Source organism: Euphorbia lathyris, chromosome 2 (assembly GCF_963576675.1).
Source record: "Euphorbia lathyris chromosome 2, ddEupLath1.1, whole genome shotgun sequence".
Lineage (NCBI taxonomy): Eukaryota > Viridiplantae > Streptophyta > Magnoliopsida > Malpighiales > Euphorbiaceae > Euphorbia > Euphorbia lathyris.
This window is the reverse complement of record NC_088911.1, coordinates 10748385-10769079: the sequence shown is the minus strand read 5'-3', so window position 1 is coordinate 10769079 and position 20695 is coordinate 10748385. Positions and strand designations below refer to the sequence as shown.

Here is a 20695-nt window from a genome sequence, read left to right as displayed (position 1 = left end):
TCGGGCTCGAGCTCGTTAATTTTATAGTAAGCTCGGCTCGAGCTCGAGCTCATTAATTTTATAGAGAGCCGAGCTTGAGTAGGTCAACGCTCGGCTTGGCTCGACTCGATTACAACCCTAGCTATACTGTTAAGTATTGAAGTTTAGTGGCCATAATGTAAAACTTGGTAAAGTTCACTGGCCATGAGTATAATTTACCCTCATTTTAATTGCAATCAGATGCCAGTGGTTCGCTTAGTTCTCTCACCCCGCATGTAACTTTATCGTATCTTCAGAATACAGATTCCCGACTAGTGTGCGGGCCGAAACTTGATGCTTCTAAATACCAAAATACCCTTCAATTTTTACGGTATTTCCATATTGCCATTTCATTTTCCATTTCTTTTTCCCCTGAAGCTGTAGTGCAATAGATCATCAGATAACTACCTGTTCTTCGTAGAGAGAAGAGAGGGAAGGAAGAACGGAGGGAGTGATAACATATGGAAAGAGCTATTTGAGCCAGAGATACAGGCATAGGAACGCATTGATTGGTAAACGCTTACTTGTTTTTATCACAGTTTTAAAGATTAGGGTTTTGGAGGAACCTGTTTGAAGAATTTCCTTCTTTGTTGAATTAGGGTTTTGGAAATCTGTTGTCTGGAGTCTGGTGAATTTTCTGTTTGTTTTTATTAGATATTAGTTGGCTGTATTGAAGTTAGGTTAGTCCTAATGTGAGTGAAGTTGTTGCTGGGAGTAGGGTTAGGGTTTCTCAATGGGGAGTACTGGTGAGCCTGACCGTAAACGTCGTCACTTCAGCTCCATATCACCTACAGCTGCCATGGCTAAGAAGCAGCCATTTTCTCACCCCTCTGAGGATAAAAAGGTATAGTTTCTCCAAAAATTACATGCTTATTTTGTGATGTGAATTAGTATGAAGGTATGCCAATGATTGAATCTTTGTGAATTTTCCAGTTTTTGAAATTTCATGCTATATATTCTATTTTCAATTCTGTGTGATTGTGAAATATTTACTTATAAGTAGGATCAATAAATCATGTCTTTAGTTTACCTCTTGCACTTTGCCTGTGCCACTATTTTTGGATCTTTATGTGGCCTTTGGAAAAGGCATCCTGAGGTTTGATATTTTGGAAATTTAGATGCGGGATTATAATCATGTTTGCATCATTATACGTGTAGAAAGTGAATTCTTGTGGGCGTGAGAAGTCCTGTTCTTATTTATGAGCTTTGGATGTTGGTGATGGAAGTTCTATCCATTGTACTACCAGATGTAAGTAGGATTCAGTATAGACGTTTCCTCGGGTTGGGGTTTTCTTTTGAGAATTGGCTAGTTGAGGATTGAAAAAGCTGGCTATATATTTTCTGCGGTGCATGGTTTCTCTTTATTAGCTTGGTTACCTCTTTACTTTTTAAATAGGCGGATAAGTGACTATTGGAAACTTGTCCTAACTTGACTCATCGGAAAGTATGTTAGATTTGGTTCAGTAAATTTTAATTTGTAGATGGTAAAAGAAATGTCAGTGAGTTATTCCTTTGAACTTATGATTTATCTTTGAATATTGCAGCTTGATACTACTGTTGTTCAGTTTCAAAATCAGAAGGTTTTGCAGAAATTAGAAGCTCAAAAGGTTGAGCGTTCTGCATTAGAGAATAAATTCTCCAAGTTGAAGGAGAAACAACAACCTTATGATTCTACACTGAAAGCTGTCAACAAGTCCTGGGAAGCGGTAATTTTCTGTTTATTTTGTTTTAGTTTTTCTTAATTTAGGTAGTTTATGCTGGTTCTAGGAGACATAAACTTGTAATTATCCTTAATTTTTGTATTAATATTGGATATTATCGTATGAGAATTTGGCCTCGTGTTTTATGTAGCTGCTTACTGACTTGGAAGAACATTCTAACTGCACAAGAGAGACTAGCACTGCACAGGACATCGGACGCATTTCAATTACTGAGGGTGAGGATTACTCACATGGGTCGTTTCATAATATTTTTTTTTTATGCTTTCTTCCTCTTTATATCTGTGGATTTCCAAAAGATCAAATTAGCATTAATTCATCTCTTAGCCAAAAGACTCGGGACTAAGAGTTGCCTCTGTCCTTTTTGGGTTGGGAACATAACATGTGCTTGGAGCCTTATCAATGTTTACATACCACGTAATATCTCCTTTCAACATTCTATAATACACCTTTTCTTGGGTTGAACCTTCTCTGGATTTTCTTGTTAGATTACTGTAGGGAACTTTGTCTAACGAATTATAGCTGTCGTTTCAAATTTTCAACCTTAAGTATATACAAAAGTAAAATATTCAGGAAAAGCCTCACATTGAGGTGTTTGGCAGTGTGATTTTTTTCTTCTTCTGTGACATAAAATCGGAATTGAATGTGGATAATTGACTTGGAGTTTTCACTGCATTATTAAAGCATATTGCATTTTCTGATAGGGGTGTTTCAAATTGCTTGCCAGATAGAGTTTCACCTTCTTTCAAGGATGCTTTTCTCAGCCGACTCGTAGAAACTGGTGCAACTGAAACTTCCTCTGGAAATAATTGCCTCAATCCGATGGAAGAGGATAAAGGAGATGCTTCTGAAAAGACTACAAAGATTTTAGGCAATATAGTAACTGCAATTGATGATGTTTGGAAATTGAAGGATGGAATTCACGCTGCTGTTTTGAAAGAGATTTCGGAGGATGGTAAATGTTCACTTCATAGTTGCTTGCTTGGAAAGTTGTTAGTGCTTCCTCTTTTAGTTTTTTCTCAATGTTCCATGTGTGTTGCTCCTTTCGGTAGGTTCTTCCGTTCGAAAGGAATCTTGTGAGCTAGCAACAGAAGTTAAGAACTTGAGGTTAGCATTAAGTGACCTTCATTTGAAGCACAAAACTCATGCAAGGGAATTGCAGAGCTGTCGAGACATCGATGCAAAAAACAAAGCGGAGCTTAAGCGCCTAAAAGGTAACATTTTGTTGAGGTTTGAGTAAGTCCAGTTTCATGCCATGTTTAGAGCTGTTACCCTTAAAATAATTTATGTATCCTATATAAAAATACATGCATGCCATTGTTTTATGTTTTTTATTTGATCCATTTATGAATCATTTCTTGGAAGTATATTTATTTGAAGCCCCACTTGAATGAGCTTAATTTTAACACCTACACAATCACACTCGTATTTGTTATTTGTAACACTAGAGGCATTTTACTTCTAGTTGGGCGATTGAGAAGTAATATATGATGATGTATAGTTCTTCTATATGTTAGTATAATTTAATATTTATGTCATTATCATAATGATCTAAGCAGTAGCTTTGTCATAACGACGTGGTTGTTTATCTGATCAAGTAGGGTGAAGGGTGGTGCTTTTTAATAATTATTTTAAAGTTTCTTACACCTCTATATTTATAATTTCATTGTTGCTTTGTAAAGGGGAGTTAGAAAGTGCAGTTTCAGAATTAGAAGAGAGTAATTCTAGACTAGAAACTCTTAAAGCAGAAAGAGATGCTACAAAAGGTGCATTTTTTCCTGTTTTAAACCTCGGAAATAAGCCCGTTTCCGGTGATAAGACCAGAGATAAGCAGAAGAATCTGCAAGAAATGGAGTCCTCTCTCAGAGATCTTCAAGTAATTTTTCAGTATTCTTCCCCCCTTTTCTATGGGTTACATGGTATGATAGAGGTATAACTGCTCATGATTTTGTGATTCACAGGATCAAGCTTCTTCCCAACTTCTTGAATTGAAACGTCTTCACGAAGAGAGGATAAAAATATTGCAGCAATTATCCTATTTGCAGGTTGTGTTTTTATTAAACATGTTATTAATGTCTATTCTGGTTCGGGTGAAATCCTTGTTTTCTAAATAGACATTATCCTATTTGCAGGTTGTGTTTTATTAAAAATGTTATTAATGTCTATTTCGGTCCTAGTGAAATCCTTGTTTCTTCTAAATAATTGTCCCAAAATGCAGCCCTGCTTTTTCAGTAGTGTAAATGGAATGTGGATGTTTTGCCTTACAGAACTCGTTCAAGAATGTGAAGTGTATTTCTTCCTCGAATGTCTACATGTTGGTGAGAGATCAACTAGAAAAGTCAAAATCTGAAGTTCTCCAGTATCAGGCCTTATATGAGAAACTACAGGTTGTAACTGGTCGGTAGTTTCATTTTTGCCTTAGAGACTGTCATTTTCTTTTGTAGGGATTTCGTTCTGATATTGACTATATGTTCTCCTTGATTACAGGTTGAGAGGGATAACCTTGTTTGGCGGGAGAAAGAACTGAGCTTAAAAAATGATTTGGTTGATGTTTCTAGGAGGTCTTCCGCTGTTGTGGATTCTAGAATTGCTGATTTAGAGACAGAGATACAGAGTCAGATGAACGAGAAAAATATGATTGAGGCCAAGCTGGAAGAAGCATCAAGAGAACCAGGTAGGTGACAGCTAGATGCTTTGTGCTGTGGTATAATCAATTTGTGCTTAGAAGTCTTACGTAGCTCCTGAATTTCAGGAAGAAAAGAAATCATTGCTGAATTTAAAGCCTTGCTTTCTTCATTTCCTGATGAAATGGGAAATATGCAACGCCAGTTGAGTAACTACAAAGAGGCTGCTTCTGATATTCATACTTTGCAGGCCGATATGAGGTCCCTTTCTACAGTTCTTGATAGGAAGGTGGGTATATTACATTATCTTTTGGCGTTTACATACTTTGTCTTAGTGAAAGGCCAAACCTTGTTTTTCTGGACCAGGTAGAAGAATGTGAAAGTCTGTCTTCCAGATCTAAAGACCAAGTTGCTGAGATAGAGAGGTTGCAATCCTTGGTATGACATGTCTTAAACTTTCCTTTTTCAAGACTGTTTTTGGTGTCTGCAAAAGCGTTGGTTGGTTTAGCATGGGTTGCCAAATTTAAATTTTGATTTCATGGATTATGCATTATATCTCAACAAGCAATCTTGGGGTTTTGTTGCTTGCTGGTACCTTCACAATATCTGTATTGCAGAATTCTTTAATCTTGTTTTCTGTGATTGCCTATGTTGCACGGATACTGACACGAACATAGAGAAGCGTTATTTGTAAAAAATATAGGATACGGGTATGTGGAAGGGTTATATTATGAATATCAGAATATGACAACATGGCAACAGGCCTAGGGCCATGCCACCAAAATGACAGTCTACGGCAGAGGAATAGCGATCAGAGGCGCGCCAACTGCGCCGTTGCGCGCCAAGGAACAGTGATCAGAGGTGCGCCATGGCACGCTTCTGTGACATGTATATTTTTAGGGTTGTTTTTTTTTGAAGTTTTTAATATAGGTAATATTCACCCTTGGGTTAGACACATCTATTGCTCTAAAATAAGAATAAGAATAAGAAAAAAGAACGAAAAAGAAGAACATAAAATACACGTTAGAATTGGAAGAGGAAGAGACATTCACACAAGACAAACAACTATGTAAAGGGAAAAAGTAGCAGAGAAGTATCCAAGAGAAAGAAAACGTGAAATATAAAGCAGTCAAGAGGATAATTCAGAATCAGAGAAACAAAGCATACATTTAACTTTGAAGAACAAACTACAAAAGATTTCAACTTGAACAGCCAGCCTGAACAGGTTTTGATGAGAATTAACTATTAGTCGATTTAGAATTTACTGTTTAGTTGAAAATTGAACTTCAGATTTACTCTATGGGGTATTGCATTTAGAATTTATTATGACTAAGAGTATTGTCATGGTTTAATATTTATTGCATTTTGATTTTAAAATTTATCATTTCCTATAATTTAAATGTTATCATTTACAGTTGTATGAATTTTATTTTGTTAATGCACCTTGTGTCGCTCAGGCTTGTGCCATCGCTGTGCGCCAAGGCTCTAGAACCCTTAGTGCGCGTGATTATATAATGGACAAAATCAAAGTCAATAATGCATAGTACCAACTAACCTATATGATGGAGTGATGGACAATAGCAATTAAGGAGTCGTGACTTGGTCGTACTGGGTTTCCGGATGTTGAACACATAAAGCGTATTCGTGTATCATAGGTGATGGCATAGTTAATGTGATGATGTCTTGCTTATGTATTAGAAATCTTATTGGATCTAATTTTGAAGGCGCTTTATGTGGTGGTGGTGGCTGCCTTTAACTTGGGGATCAGAGAACAGTTTTTATCATTATGTTCTGTGAAGAATCCGCAAAGGATTTGTCTTTGAAAATTGTGTAGCGCTGGAAAGAGTTTTTACAATATATATGGAACAAATTGCACAAAGAATTGTTATTCTTGAATATATCAATGATAAGAAGTATGCCGCTTAGATTGCACAGATTTGACCATGTTGTGTCTCTTGTTTTGTTGATATAGCTTTCGTAGGTTTGGTTTATGAATTATCCCTTATCTTTTGGCTGCAGGTCCAAGATCTCAAAGAAAGTGATCTCGAGTTGAAGCTGATTCTGGAAATGTATAGACGTGAGTCTACTGATTCAAGGTTAGGCTTCTCCCTCACGTCGGCCCACATGTCCTTAAAATTGATGGCATACAGCTAGATAAAATGAATTCCTTAATATCAAACCAAAATATAGATTCTTGCCATGCTATCTGTGGTCCTGTGAGGAATTTTTTCTCATATGTTGTTACTGGTCATTTCAACGTTGAATATGATGAAAGACGGAGTATAATGTAAAGTGGCAGCTCAAACGTTCAGCTAGGCATGAAATACAACTTCATTGTTTTGATTAGTTACTTTTCCTGCAATTGCAGGGATATTTCAGAAGCAAGAGACCTTGAGTTCAAGGCATGGGCTAAAGTTCAAAGTTTGAAATCCTCTCTTGATGAGCAACATTTAGAATTACGAGTGAAGACAGCAAATGAAGCTGAGGCCATTTCCCAGCAGAGGCTAGCTGCTGCAGAAGCTGATATTGCTGATCTGAGACAGAAATTAGAAGCTTCCAAAAGGTTAGGGATTGCTTTTTGTGGAAGTGAATTCCATTTAAATTAAATGCCATTAGTTTGCAGTTTGCATCTTTTTTCTGTATGCTGGTGTGTTTCAAAAGATGTTAGGTATTTTTTCTGTTTCACTTCGAAAAAGAAGAAAAAAAATCCGCCTTGGAATTAAATTTTATGCAATGATAAGCAGCATATGGTTTTTGTCTTAAATACAGTTTTTGGAAAGAGAACGAATAATTTAAGCTCATCATAACTAATAATTTGGTCTTGAAAACCGTTTTTTAACCAATTGAACATATTTAAGGGACGAGGAGAAATACGTAGTCGGTAAAATTCAGAAGATAGTAGAAAGCAGACAGTTCTTGAGGTCTTGTCGCTTAAGAGGCGCCTAGCGCTTTTAACAACACTGCTAGATAATTCGATCAGTTGCACTTGTTTGCGTAGATGATTATTGAATAATTTCTCAAGGCTGAACTTATGTTTATCAAGCAATTATTCACCTGGATTCTGCAATTTTTTCCATCTCAATGTCTTGATTGCTTGGAACCATTTTTTGTGTGACATTTTATTTTGTGGAAGTCCTGAAATTATTTGTTTGTAACTTTTTCAGGGACGCGTCCGGGCTTTCTGATGTTATGAAATCCAAAACCGTAGAAAATGAAGCTTACTTGTCTGAAATAGAGGTTAGTTTATTGTTCATTATTGTGGGACCTTTCTGCAATCATTGAATTTGGTTTACATTCGTTCGTGGGGTTTGTTTCCAGTCAATTGGACAAGCATATGATGACATGCAAACTCAAAACCAGCATCTGCTACAACAAATTACGGAGAGAGATGACTATAATGTTAAGGTGATCACTATTTTGGCATTCTATCGTTAACTTGTCGGTTTGCTTAGCTGTCATAGCTTGTTACGACTTACGACTTAGTCAGTTAGCTGTAATCTTTGGGCTGTCTTTGCCTTGTCATGTAGCATGGTATTGCAATTCCATACACAAACACATCTATAATATCAGTTTTCATGGTTCAATTGCTTAGTGTTATCTGATTCTGTTTTTTTTTTTTCTAGATTTCATTATTGTTCAATTCCAAATTACATTTTGCATCTTTTCTTGCACTTGAGTAGATTATATAGAATTCAATTAGTATTGTTAAAAGCGCTCACTAGGGCTCCCAGGGGACGCGGGTGAGGCATCGCTTCACAACCCCTAGGTAAGGTGCCTTGAAGGATGTGTTGCCTAGGCCAGTGCCTCAGTTCAGGCGCAAGGTACAGAAGGGTGTGTTTTTTTACTTTTATAACGTTTTTATAACCATGAATACTAATTTAGTGATTTCATTAATTGTGATGTTACCTTAACAAGCGAATATATAACTTTAAGGTAATATCTTATTAATGATTCGGTTTTGAAACCCAAATTTTTAGCTCTCAAAAGAAAGATATAAAGTGGAGGGAAGTTGAGGAATATGAAGTTAGCAAATTTTTTTTCTCTTTAAGAAGAGCCTGCTGACCAAGAGGGCGAGCCTTGGCGCAACGGTAAACGTTGTTGTCGTGTGACCAAGAGGTCACGGGTTCGAGTCTTAGGAGCGGCCTCTTGCCAAATAAATTGGCAGGGGAAGGCTTGCCCCCAGTACACCCTTGTGGTGGGACCCCTCCCCGAACCCTCGCTCAGCGGGGACGCGTAGTGCGACCGGGCCGCCCCCTTAAGAAGAGCCTGCTGACAGCCAGTTCCATAAGTACAAGGTCAGAAAACAAAGTAATGGCGTTATAAGCAAAGAGAAGATAATCTGTAACTCATAATTCATTTTCATTTTTATTCTTTAGTGCACCTTATGTCGCTTAGGCATGTGCCTGTGCCTTGCGGTTAGGCTCTACTCTGTAGGACCACCTTGCGCCTTTAATAACTATGATAGCATTGACATCTACATGACATAATTAAGCAAGGACAAATTTGTGAAGCATACCAACATAGGTTCAATTACGTTTGGCACTTTCGTGGAAAATGCGGGTGTGCCAGAGAATTATAGTATTCTCGAACTAGGGAATAAAATTGCGCCTACTAACTTTAACGACTGTGAGGAATAAAGAGACCGTAAAATTCCAAAGGATTCGATTATCAAAACAATACCGACCTTATAGAAATGATTGAAGAACAATAAAAATAAAATTGTATTGAAAGCGTGAATGAACTTTGAACTTGAAAATTGAAACTAAGGAAATGATTGAGAATTCTAAAAATGCTGAAGTCTATTAAGAAATTGCTAGAGTTTTGCTTGAGTGTGTGTTAAGTTGTCTTTGTCATTGTGATTTTTGCCTTTTGTAGATGTTGGGAGTAACTTCTGTTGTTTCCACCAATCCACGTTCTCCACTATATTGAGTAACTGCTTCACTTTAAGTTCCACGAAGGATTGATACTGACACTTTCTAACTTTCTTGCTTTTTAATTGGCTCACAAAATACACGTTAAAAATATTAAATGATCTCATTCTCATGATATAAACCTAAAGTATCCCCTGATGTTCACTCTAGGAAGTTGGTTTCCCTCGAGGTTCACTTTAGGAAGTTCTAAGTGAACAGTGCACCAGGAAAATATAAAAAAAAGATTCCTAAAAAAGAAAAGTTTCTTAAAATAAAAAGTTCTTTTAAGAAAATGTTCCTAAAAAGAAAAGCTTCTCCCGTGAAAAGTGTACACCCGAGTATGTATCAACAAAACTTTATTTTTGTTGCAAACACATAGCAACATAGATTCAGTTATCTCATCTTTTTTTCTATAGTGATAGGTGAGCAATCACTATTTTGGCATTCTATCATTAACTTGTCCGTTTGCTGTCATTGCTTGTTACGACTTACGACTTAGTCAGTTAGCTGTAATCTTTGTGCTGTCTTTGCCTTGTCATGTAGCATGGTATTGCAATTCCATACACAAACGCATCTATAAATCAGTTTTCATGGTTCAATTGCTCAGTGTTTCTGATTCTGTTTTTTTTTCTAGATTTCATTATCGTTCCAAATTACATTTTGCATCTGTTCTTGCACTTGAGTCGATTATATAGCATTCAATTAGTATTGTTAAAAGCGCTCAGTAGGGCTCCCAGGCGACGTGAGGTGAGGCAGGAGCGCTTCACAACCCCTAGGTAAGGTGCCTTGAAGGATGTGTTGCCTAGGCCAGTGCCTCAGCTCAGGCGCAAGGTGCAGAAGGGTGTGCTTTTTTACTTTTATAACATTTTTATAACCATGAATACTAATTTAGTAATTTCATTAATTGTGACGTCACCTTACAAGCGAATATATAACTTTAAGGTAACATCATTATTAATGATTCGGTTTTGAAACCCAAATTTTTAGCTCTCAAAACAAAGATATAAAGTGGAGGGAAGTTGAGGAATATGAAGTTAGCAAAATTTTGGAAGATCAATTGGGGAAAATACGAGAAATTTAAGAAGAGACTGCTGACAGTCAGTTCCATAAGTACGAGGACAAAAAACAAAGAATGGCTTTATAAGCAAAGAGAAGATTATCTGTAACTCATAATTTATTTTGATTTTTATTCTTTAGTGCGCCTTATGTCACTTAGGCACGTGCCTGTGCCTTGCGCTTAGGCTCTATTCTCTAGGACCACCTTGCGCCTTCAATAACTATGATAGCAATGACATCTACAAGACATGATTAAGCAAGGACAAATTTGTGAAACATACCAACATAGGTTCAGTTATGTTTGGCTGTTTCGTGGAAAATGCGGGCGTGCCAGAAATTATAGTATTCTCGAACTAGGGAATAAAATTGCGCCTACTAACTTTAACTTCTAATTATCTATTCCAAAAGGATTCGGTTATCAAAACGATACCGACCTTATATAAATGATTGAAAAACAATAAAAATAAAATTGTATTGAAAGCGTGAATGAACATTGAACTTGAAAATTGACAGTTAGGAAATAACTTAGAATTCTAAAAATGCTTGAAGTCTAGAAAGAAATTGCTAGAGTTTTGCTTGAGTGTGTTGAGTTGTCCTTTTCATCATGATTTCGGCCTTTTGTAGATGTTGGGAGTAACTTCTTGTTGTTTCCACCAATCCACGTTCTCCACTATATTGAGTAACGACTTCACTTTAACTTCCACGAAAGATTGATACTGACGCTTTCTAACTTTCCTGCTTTTTAATTGGCTCACAAAATACACATTAAAAATATTAAATGACCTCATGATGTAAACCTAAAGTATCCCCTGATGTTCACTCTAGGAAGTTGGTTTCCCTCGAGCTATACTTTAGGAAGTTGGTTTCCCTCGAGGTTCACTTTAGGAAGTTCTTAGTGAACAGTGCATCAGGAAGATTAAAAAAAAAAAGATTCCTAAAAAGAAAAGTTTCTTAAAATAAGTTCTTTTAAGAAAAAGTTCCTAAAAAGAAAAGCTTCTCCCGTGAAAAGTGTACACCAGAGCATGTATCAACAAAACTTTATTTTTGTTGCAAACACATAGCAACATAGATTCAGTTATATCATCTTTATTTATAGTGATAGGTGAGCAATCATGATAGTAGATGAGAGTTCTGTTTACAGTTTCCTGATGGTGTGATGTTCTTATCTAGATTTTAATGACTTCAACTCACAGCTCGCGTAAAGAGACATTATTTTCTTGTTGTATATCTTTACTTTGGCTTGATTTTAGTGGATCTTTGTGGTCTTGTTACAGCTTGTGTTAGAGGGTGCGAAAGCACGACAGCTCAAGGACTCCCTACTCATGGACAAAAAAACCATGGAAAGGGACATTCAGCAAGCCAATATTTCTCTTGATTTCTTTAATGTGAAAGCCGCTAGAATTGACGATCAGGTATTTGTTTTTAACTAATTGGTGGTATGTTCTAGAGGTGGCAAAAGTACTCATGACCCGATTACATGACACGAAATCGACACGCAATTTTAGTGTTTGGGTTTAGCTTAGTAGGTAATGTGTCATTTTTGGGTTGGGTTAGGGTTGATATGCTAACCCGAAAACGACACGAAATGACGCGAATATTTAAAATTATTGTTGTATTCTCTCATGTTTTTATATGTCACTTTATTAATAAAGATAATAAATTTATAATTATTACTTGCAAATATGATTCAAACCTCCTAAATTGTGATAAACACATTACATGATGCCCTGACATGATATTAGTGGGCTCCTACGGTTAGTGTTAACATACTAATCTAAATATGACCTAAAGTATTTAAGAATGTTACCGTACCTTCTTATATTTTAAAAGTTATCATTAATATATATGCATATTACTAGGGCTGTAAATGAGCAGAGCCGCTCATGAGCGGCTCGATAAAAGCTCGGCTCGATTTGTAATCAAGCCGCTCGTGAGCACGATTTACTAGCTCTGTTCGTAAACAAGCCGAGCTTGAGCAGGCCAAAGCTCGGCTCGATTAGAACATTTATGAACAAATTTTAGTTTTGTACTAGTTCACAAATATTTAAACTTAATATTATTTCATTTGTTATTAGATGAGTTCGTTCACAAGCATAATAAATGAGTAATTGACGAACTATTTGTAAGCATCTTGTTTGTTTATTCACGAACTTTGCTTGTGAGCTTGTTTATGTATACAATTAAAGAGCTATTTGCGAGCAAACTTCATAAATATTATTAACGATTTACTCACAAACAATTCATGGTTAGATACATTTCTTAATGAACCAAGTTCAAAGAGGATTTGGGCTAAACAAGCTCAAAGCTCGGCTCGAGCTCGTTAAGAGCCGAGCTTGAGCAGACCAAAGCTCGGCTCGGCTCGATTACAACCCTACATATTACCTGTAACCCGAAAACACGACCGGATATCAACACTAACCTGAATAGGTTAACACGATTGTGACACGAAAGTTTTTGGGTTGGGTTTCAGTTTCCTCTTTTTACCATGAACACGAAAATGGCACAACATGATCACGATAATTGCCAGGTCTAGTGTGTTCGACTTAAATTTAAAATGTCTATTGACTAATTAATAGTTGTGTTTTGCAGTTAAAAGCTTCATTGGACCAGGTTCATAGGCTTACACAAGATAAGTCTCAGAAGTCAGTTATGTTGGAAAATACTCATAAGCGTATGTTAGATGTGAGAAAATCATCTAATCGAGCTCGAGGATCACTGGATGAATCTCAATCTAAGGTTGAAAAAAGCCGAGCAGCACTTTTAGACCTGCAGATAGAACTAGAGAAAGAGAGGTGATGATAAATAGTATTTCTTTTTCGCTCACCACTTTGTGTTATATGCACGGATGAGCTCAACATTTCATTCTCTATCAGGTTTGACAAGCGAAGAACAGAAGAGGAGTTGGAAATAGCGAGGAGAAAGGTTTTATACCTTCGAGCCCAGATTGAGGGGTCATCAGTTGTAGAAAAACTTCGGCAGGAACTTAAAGAATACAGGGACATAGTGACGTGCAATATCTGCCATGAAAGACCTAAGGAGGTAAATAAGTTTCCTTGTTTTTGGATATTATATTGGTTTCCATATTTATTTTTAGTTAATATATACTACTACCGTCCCATTATAGAAGTCATTCTTCTAGAGTTTTTCACATAAATTAAGAAATACAATTAATATAGAGTCAAATTAATGAATTTTACATTGGTTAACTTAAACAAAATTCTCTCGTATAATGATTGGGAGATAAGTATTGGAATGTTAAATAACACATGGATACAGGACAAAAATTCAATGGTTGGACCGAAAAAACAAAGTAGAAATTCTTGGAAAACTAAAACGACTTATATTTTGGAAAAAAAATCACTTTCTAAAACAATTTATAATGGGACGGAGGGAGTATTATTTTCTTTTATCGGGATTATTAGATGGTCTGCTCATTTTTTAATAATTAGGGTAATTAATTTATTAGTCCCTATATTTTGACAAAACACACTGTTTAGTCCCTGTATTTTCAAAAACACATGGTAAGGTCCCTAACCTTTTTTCTCAGTGAACTGTTTAGTCCTTACGTCTGTTTGTTAGATTTTTTAACGTTTATGACTTCGGAAATGACTAAATTATTCTTTACTATTTACCTTCAAACTTTAGAAGAGGAAATCCAATTTAGAAAAAGAAGCCATTTGTATGGAGAACAAGAAAAAGAACACACCCAATGCTTACGAATTTGAACGATTAAGAAGAAAATCAAGAAGAAGAACATTCAAAGTTGATTTCAGATACATTAAGAGTTTAAAGGAAGGGAAAATAAAGGAAAAAAATAACAGAAATCCAAATTGACTAACAAAATCTTCATGAGAGTCTAACGCCAGGGACTAAACAGTTCACTGAGAAAAACGTTAGGGACTAAACAGTTCATCGAGAAAAAGGTTAGGGACTTTATCATGTGTTTTTGAAAATATAGGGACTAAACAATGTATTTTGTCAAAATATAGGGACTAATAAATTAATTACCCTAATAATTATAGTTATAGTTATAGATATTGGTTCTGAATGTTGAGGGCCTGCATCTATCATTGAGATAGTTTATACTTGAATTTGAACTAGCAAGTATACAAGTTTTTCGTTTTTCTGCCAGTTTTCGAAATACCTTCTTCCGCAGCATAATTCGCAGGCTTAGTGATTAAAAATTCTTGAACCATGCTTTTTCTTTGCCCAATTTATATCCTCCTATCATATAGAAACTTGATGTCCTTTCATTGTAGCGTGACCTATAAACTTCAATGACATGTCTCGTTATTTTGAATTGAATATGTTAAAAATGTTACTATGATATTCTAGGTTGAGGCCAAATTAACAGTTTTTAGTAAAACATTGTTAAGGAATTAAGATATCGATCCCACAAGGAACAAGGTTTATTACTCACTATAACTTTTATATGTTTCTTTTGTTTACGGTGAATATGAATCTGTTGATTTAAGTTATCTGATCTAAAAATTCGAAACTAGTTTAAGATAAACTAGGAACAACTTTGATAAATAAATGAATTTTATGGAAATGAAATGAAATGGTTGTGCTTAAAATATGTTTTCATAAATATTTTTCTAATATTACAGACTAAGTTAATTATTGTTTCCAATTTACTCTCTCGATATAAATCAGAGTCCTTTATAATTCATATAAAACATTAATTCCTAGTTCTCACATAGAGAATTAATTTCACTGTCATATGAAATTACAAGTATACAAGTTAACATACGGCAATCATTCAATAAACCCGATCTCTCTAGCGAATACCAAATGATCAATTCCTTATAATCTTAGTTAGGATCAATCTCTCGATGTGTTTCCTAACTTAAGAATATCAATATATGAAAAGATTGAAAACATTTGAAGTTTATAGGAAACTCTGTAATGGAATTTACTGTAGTAAATGAAGAACATTTGAAGAATGATTTGATTGAAAAATTGTAATTCATAAACATCAACATAACCTTAAACATAAATGTAGAGATTCAAGAAAGAAAGAATGAAGTTAAAGGGAGGAGGATGAGTTCTCTGATTCTTCTCTAATAATTCTCGGATGTAATTCTCTATATCAATCTGTATATTCCTGATTCTGTATTTGGCTTATTTAAATAAGGAAATGAAAGCACTCCTCCATTGGGACATGTCTTTTCAAGACACCTTTCTGGAAGGACATGTCTTTTGGGATGATAAGAAGCAACTTTTGGGAGAAGATAAGTCTTCTGGAATGTTTCTAATCTTTAGAATCTGGAATTTCAGTTTTCTTCATAAGTTTGGTTCTTTTGCACTTTTAGTTGCAAGTTCATCCTAAATCTTCTTAAGTACCTGAAAAGTAAAATAAATCACGTAATGAAGATATAATACTTGAATTTATTAATGAATATTTGGATTATTTAATAAAACAAGTCATTATGGTACTGAAAATATGAACTATTTGGGTTCATATCAAACATAAACTAAATTGTAAAGCCGTCATGCCTAATTTTTAAATAGAGAACTCTGGAAACTACTATTCTTCCCGTAGTTGTAATTAAAACGATTTGGGAATCCTAAATCTTCGACGTTAACTTTTTCCATTGAATTAGAGGTGACACCATGCACCGTAAAACACAGGTTACATGGCACAACAACCCATTTTGACACCGGGTTTGATTTTCATCCCGTTTTGAAGCCATGTTTAAGCTTTATTATTGCTTAAAAGTTCGTGATATTTTTTTATTTTCCCCTCAGGTTGTCATTACAAAATGCTTCCACTTGTTCTGCCATCCTTGTGTACAAAAAATCATTGAAAGTCGCCATCGCAAGTGTCCAGCATGTGCGACGACTTTTGGGTCTAATGACGTGAAGCCTGTTTACATCTAATCGAAACGATTGGTTGCTGTATGTTGTAGTCCGCTGCTTGATGATGAACCTAAATTATTGTTGGGAATTGCCAAGTTAAGCAATGACAGGATGCAGCTGCTCCTGTTAACTTATCAAACCTCAGATCGTCTTAGATCAAGTTTAGGTCGTGATTTTGTGTAGTTTCATGTTTAAAATTCTTGTGTCCTTTCATTTTGACTCCACAGCGCCAGTAGAATCTTTTCAATTTTATTATTCTTAGATGGTCAGAGTTTGACAGAACGATACTTGCCTAAGGCTTTGGAGGTTCTGCTAGGGGTTTCAAAAATGGATCGTGTCAAGCGGGTTCTCTGTAAATCTGGTTGTTGTGTCAGAAATTGACTGCCCTTTTTGCAACCAACCCTAGTGGCGATTCATTTGCTAAGCCCCTGGGATGGTATCTTGGCAAATTGCAGCGGTATCGATGTCAGTTTTACTTCATCCGCCACAAACGTGCGTGGAGTGTGGAGTAAATTTTTGGCTGTACAGTTTTTAGTAGATACAGTTCAGAGACATGTCTTTTTATTTTATAGGGTAGTGAAATTCAGAATAATATTTTGTGAAATTGATTTAAATATATATGTAAAATAAGTGTTTGCTAGTGAATTTTGAGTTTTTCACTTATTCTCTGAACAATACGTAGCGTAAGAGACGTGTTTGTCTTTATATAAGGTATGGAATCGATTAGTGTACTGGCTGTGTGGTATTTTCTTGTTATTTTGTAATTCTTTTTGGTACGTTGTAATGTAATAATGTAATAAAATGTATAGTTATGAAGTATTAGATTTGAAGTTAGTAATGTAATGGAATTAAATAGTGAATCTAATTCATGTTCGGTTAGATTGGATTACCGAACATGAATTAGATTCACTATTTTTTAAGGAGGGATTTTGATGTTTCTTTTGTGATAGACTGGAATTATTTGTTGCCAAGATTTGAACAGTTCTACATAGCTGAATAAGAAATTATAGGTGTGGTTATAATGGAAAGATAATTAGGCTATTCTTTTTCTTAATCGAAATGATGACTAGGGATGGAAATGATATTCGGTATTATCTGATTTTAATGGGATTACTTGAACCTGTATAAAAAAAGGATTGTGTCGGGTTTATATTTTTTTGTTAAATTTAGGGTAATTAATTTATTAGTCCCTATGTTTTGATAAAACACACTGTTTAGTCCCTGTATTTTCAAAAACACACACTAAAGTTCATAACATTTTTCTCGGTGAACTGTTTAGTCCCTAATGTTTTTCTTGGTGAACTGTTTAGTCCCTGCCGTTAGACTCTCATGAAGATTCTGTTAGTCAATTTGGATTTGTGTTCTTTTTTTCCTTTATTTTGCTTTCCTTTAAACTCTAATGCATCTGAAATCAACTTTGAGTGTTCTTGTTCTTAATTTTCTTCTTAATCGTTCAAATTCGTAAGCGTTGAGTCTGTTATTTTTATTGTTCTTCATGCAAATAGCTTCTTCTTCTAAATTGGATTACTCTTCTGAAGTTTGAAGGTAAATAGTAAAGGGTAATTTAGTCATTTCCGAAGTCATAAACGGTAAAAAATGTAACAAACAGACGGAATGACTAAACAGTTCACTGAGAAAAAGGTTAGGGACCTTACCATGTGTTTTTGAAAATACAGGGACTAAACAGTGTGTTTTGTCAAAATATAGGGACTAATAAATTAATTACCCTTAAATTTATGAAAAGAAGAAATATTTGATGATTTTGGTTGTTGAATTGTAGATTATGTTATTTAGAAGTTTAAATAATGGTCTTTTGTTAAATTTGTGGATGATTTTACTAATTTTTTTTTTTTTTTGAATATTAAGCTTGTGTATGTTTTGTTAAATATATGATTTATTTAGTGAATTACTAGCCACACATTCCCACACATAGCCTTGGGAATAGACCGAAATACTTTTTGCCTAAAGTTTCAAAACCTCTCAAATACCTTAAATTCTATTCGATCAAATCCGGACTAATTTCTCAACCAAAGCATGGATTGTGGGAGGGGCGGTAAAGGCAAAGCACTAATGGTATGATTTACGGTTTTATTTTCTTGATTTTTGCTTTGTTTTTGAATCTGTTCGTTGTTGGGAGAAATTTGCGGAATCGGGTGGGGCGTGGCTCACACCCGTCCCTATTTGGGGCTTTTTTTTTAATTTTTTTCAAATAAATTTTATTACAATAAATTTTTAATAATTGTTATTTGTTTAAATTAAATTAATTTAATTTGTATGTTGTAAATTTTATTTTGTTTAAATTTTTATGTTGTAAATTTTTTGATTAAAGATTGGTTAGCGAGGAAGGGTAAGCGGCGGACATCCCAACTATGCTGGCACCCCCACCACAGACCCAAAAAAGCCCCGAACCAAATTTATTAAAAGAATAAATAAATGTCATAATACAAAAAGAAAAAAGAATAAAATGAAGCTAAAGAATTAGGAAAAGCGATAAACGCAACGTCCTACACGATCATGAAAAAAGACCGATCCACAAAAATCTGGGACAACATCCCACCAAGTCGAAGCTGTTGCCGTCCGTCCATAATTTGCAAGCGAATCCGCAACATGATTTTCTTCACGAAAAATATGAGACACCACAAAAGCCACAGAATCGATCTGATTTAAACAATTGAACCATTTTTGTCTAAGCAACCAAGGGACCGAACAAGATTTAGATTTGAACATCTGCACAACATACATTGAGTCGCTTTCAAGCCAAATTTTCCGCCAACCTTTGCTGATAGCCATGTCAATGGCGTAAATAGCAGCAGATAGTTCAGCAAGATAAGCAAAGGAACTTTCAATCGGAAAGGCAAACGCACCAAGGCACATGCCAGTATGCGAGCGATAAATACCTCCGCAACCCGCAGGACCAGGAGCACCCATGACAGACGCATCAGTGTTGATCTTAATCCAATCCCTCGGAGGTGGTTGCCAAAAAATCGGAGTAATGTGCGGAGCCTTAGCAAGACGCTTTTCAATCCCGAGCTCACCTAAGATTTGAAGTTCAACTAGCGAATTCCAAACGGAGCCCCGTCCAGTGTGAGCAGATTCACGAACAGCTCCCCAAATCCGTCTCAGTGTGATGGAAGTATCAACCCTCTCATCCTCAAAAATGGACCTATTACGAGCAAGCCATAGAGCCCAAATTGTATTAACAATTGCAGCCGCCCATAAATCAGCGATTTGAGTACTGAAACGTTGAATAACAGCATGATCAACTAGATTCTTAAGAGTCGAGTCTGTGTTAATTCGTCTTCCAAACAATGAGCTAACACCATGCCAAATAAATTTGGAAAACCGACATGAGACAAAAAGGTGGTCCAACGTTTCAGAATCTAACAAGCACAAACTGCAACGAGAAACAACTTGACAGCCACGCAACTGAAGCTGATCATGTGTTGGCAAATACCCAAGATAAGCCCGCCATCCAATAAGCGAGTGTGCAGGAGGAACACTCTGACACCTTAAAAAACGACTCCAAGGCTGTTGAGTAGGAGGAGATCTAAGCCAAGCGTACAAGAGCTTAACAGTTAAAACCCCACTCGTAGCAGGCTTCCAAACACAAATATCAACATCGTCCCTACCCCGCCTAATATTCCGCAATCTATTCTCCACATCCGCAGGTAACACGGGCAGATTGTGCCAATTATTACCATCCAAATAATCCTCCACCAAATCAAAACAACGACGCTGTTGACTAGCAGATAGGCCAACCTGTGCAGCCAGTGAAGGACGCATCCAGGCCCCATTCCAAAAATTAAGTTCAGAGTGCTGACCAATCCACCAAAAACAGTGATGCTCAACTTCAGAATAAATGGATTTTATCGAGCCCCAAATAGAAGAATTCATGATATCATGTCGTGACTGTCCCGCTTTATTGAGAAAACGAGTTCTAAGTAAGTTAAAGCAGAGAGACTTTTCTTGAAGAAGACCCCAAGCCATCTTTCCATTCAACGCTTTGTTTAGAATAGATAGATTCTTGATTCCAAGACCTCCATCCTTGAAGTTTTGACAACAAATTTTCCAAGGGACAGTGACAAGCTTCTTGCAATTAATGGACCCAGACCAAATAAAATTCCTCATATGCCTACATACGTGTAAGCAGCGCAGAGGGCCACTTATAAATGCTAAAAGAGTGAATGAAGCTACCAGTAATTACAGAATTTACCAGAGCCACTCTCCCAGCCATAGACAAACAATGCCCTTTCCATTTAGCAAAGTGAGCAAGCACCCTATCCATCAAACTAGTCAGATGTCGTGTCTTTGGTAAACCAAAAAACAAAGGGAATCCAAGATAGCGAAATGGAACAAACCCTTGACGAATACCAATAATATCAGCAAGACGATTACCACGTCCAGAGGAAACAAAGGAGCCCAGAAATAATTCAGATTTGTTCCAACTAACACACTGACCCGAGATAGATCCATACAACTCAAATACACCTTTAATAACAGCTAGATT

General features: G+C 35.9%; 1 protein-coding gene across 1 annotated transcript; it reads left to right on the top strand.

Moving 5' to 3' along the window:
- Positions 1-401: 401 nt before the first annotated feature.
- Positions 402-17018, top strand: LOC136216596 (E3 ubiquitin-protein ligase BRE1-like 1). The gene is made up of 20 exons (XM_066003152.1): positions 402-530; positions 737-862; positions 1563-1724; positions 1870-1954; positions 2464-2691; positions 2789-2950; positions 3419-3612; positions 3698-3781; positions 4004-4123; positions 4224-4410; positions 4489-4649; positions 4727-4798; positions 6380-6456; positions 6729-6923; positions 7525-7597; positions 7679-7765; positions 11601-11738; positions 12916-13118; positions 13200-13365; positions 16078-17018. Exons 2-20 carry the CDS (start codon positions 752-754, stop codon positions 16207-16209), a joined length of 2637 nt encoding a protein of 878 aa, XP_065859224.1. The 5' UTR covers positions 402-530; positions 737-751; the 3' UTR covers positions 16210-17018.
- Positions 17019-20695: the final 3677 nt, after the last annotated feature.

Coding starts and splice junctions, on each gene's coding strand:
- LOC136216596 (XM_066003152.1), top strand. CDS start 752: ATGGGGAGTACTGGTGAGCCTGACCGTAAACGTCGTCACTTCAGCTCC. Junction 1,725..1,869: donor TCAACAAGTCCTGGGAAGCG/GTAATTTTCTGT, acceptor TGTTTTATGTAG/CTGCTTACTGACTTGGAAGA. Junction 3,782..4,003: donor AGCAATTATCCTATTTGCAG/GTTGTGTTTTTA, acceptor TTTGCCTTACAG/AACTCGTTCAAGAATGTGAA.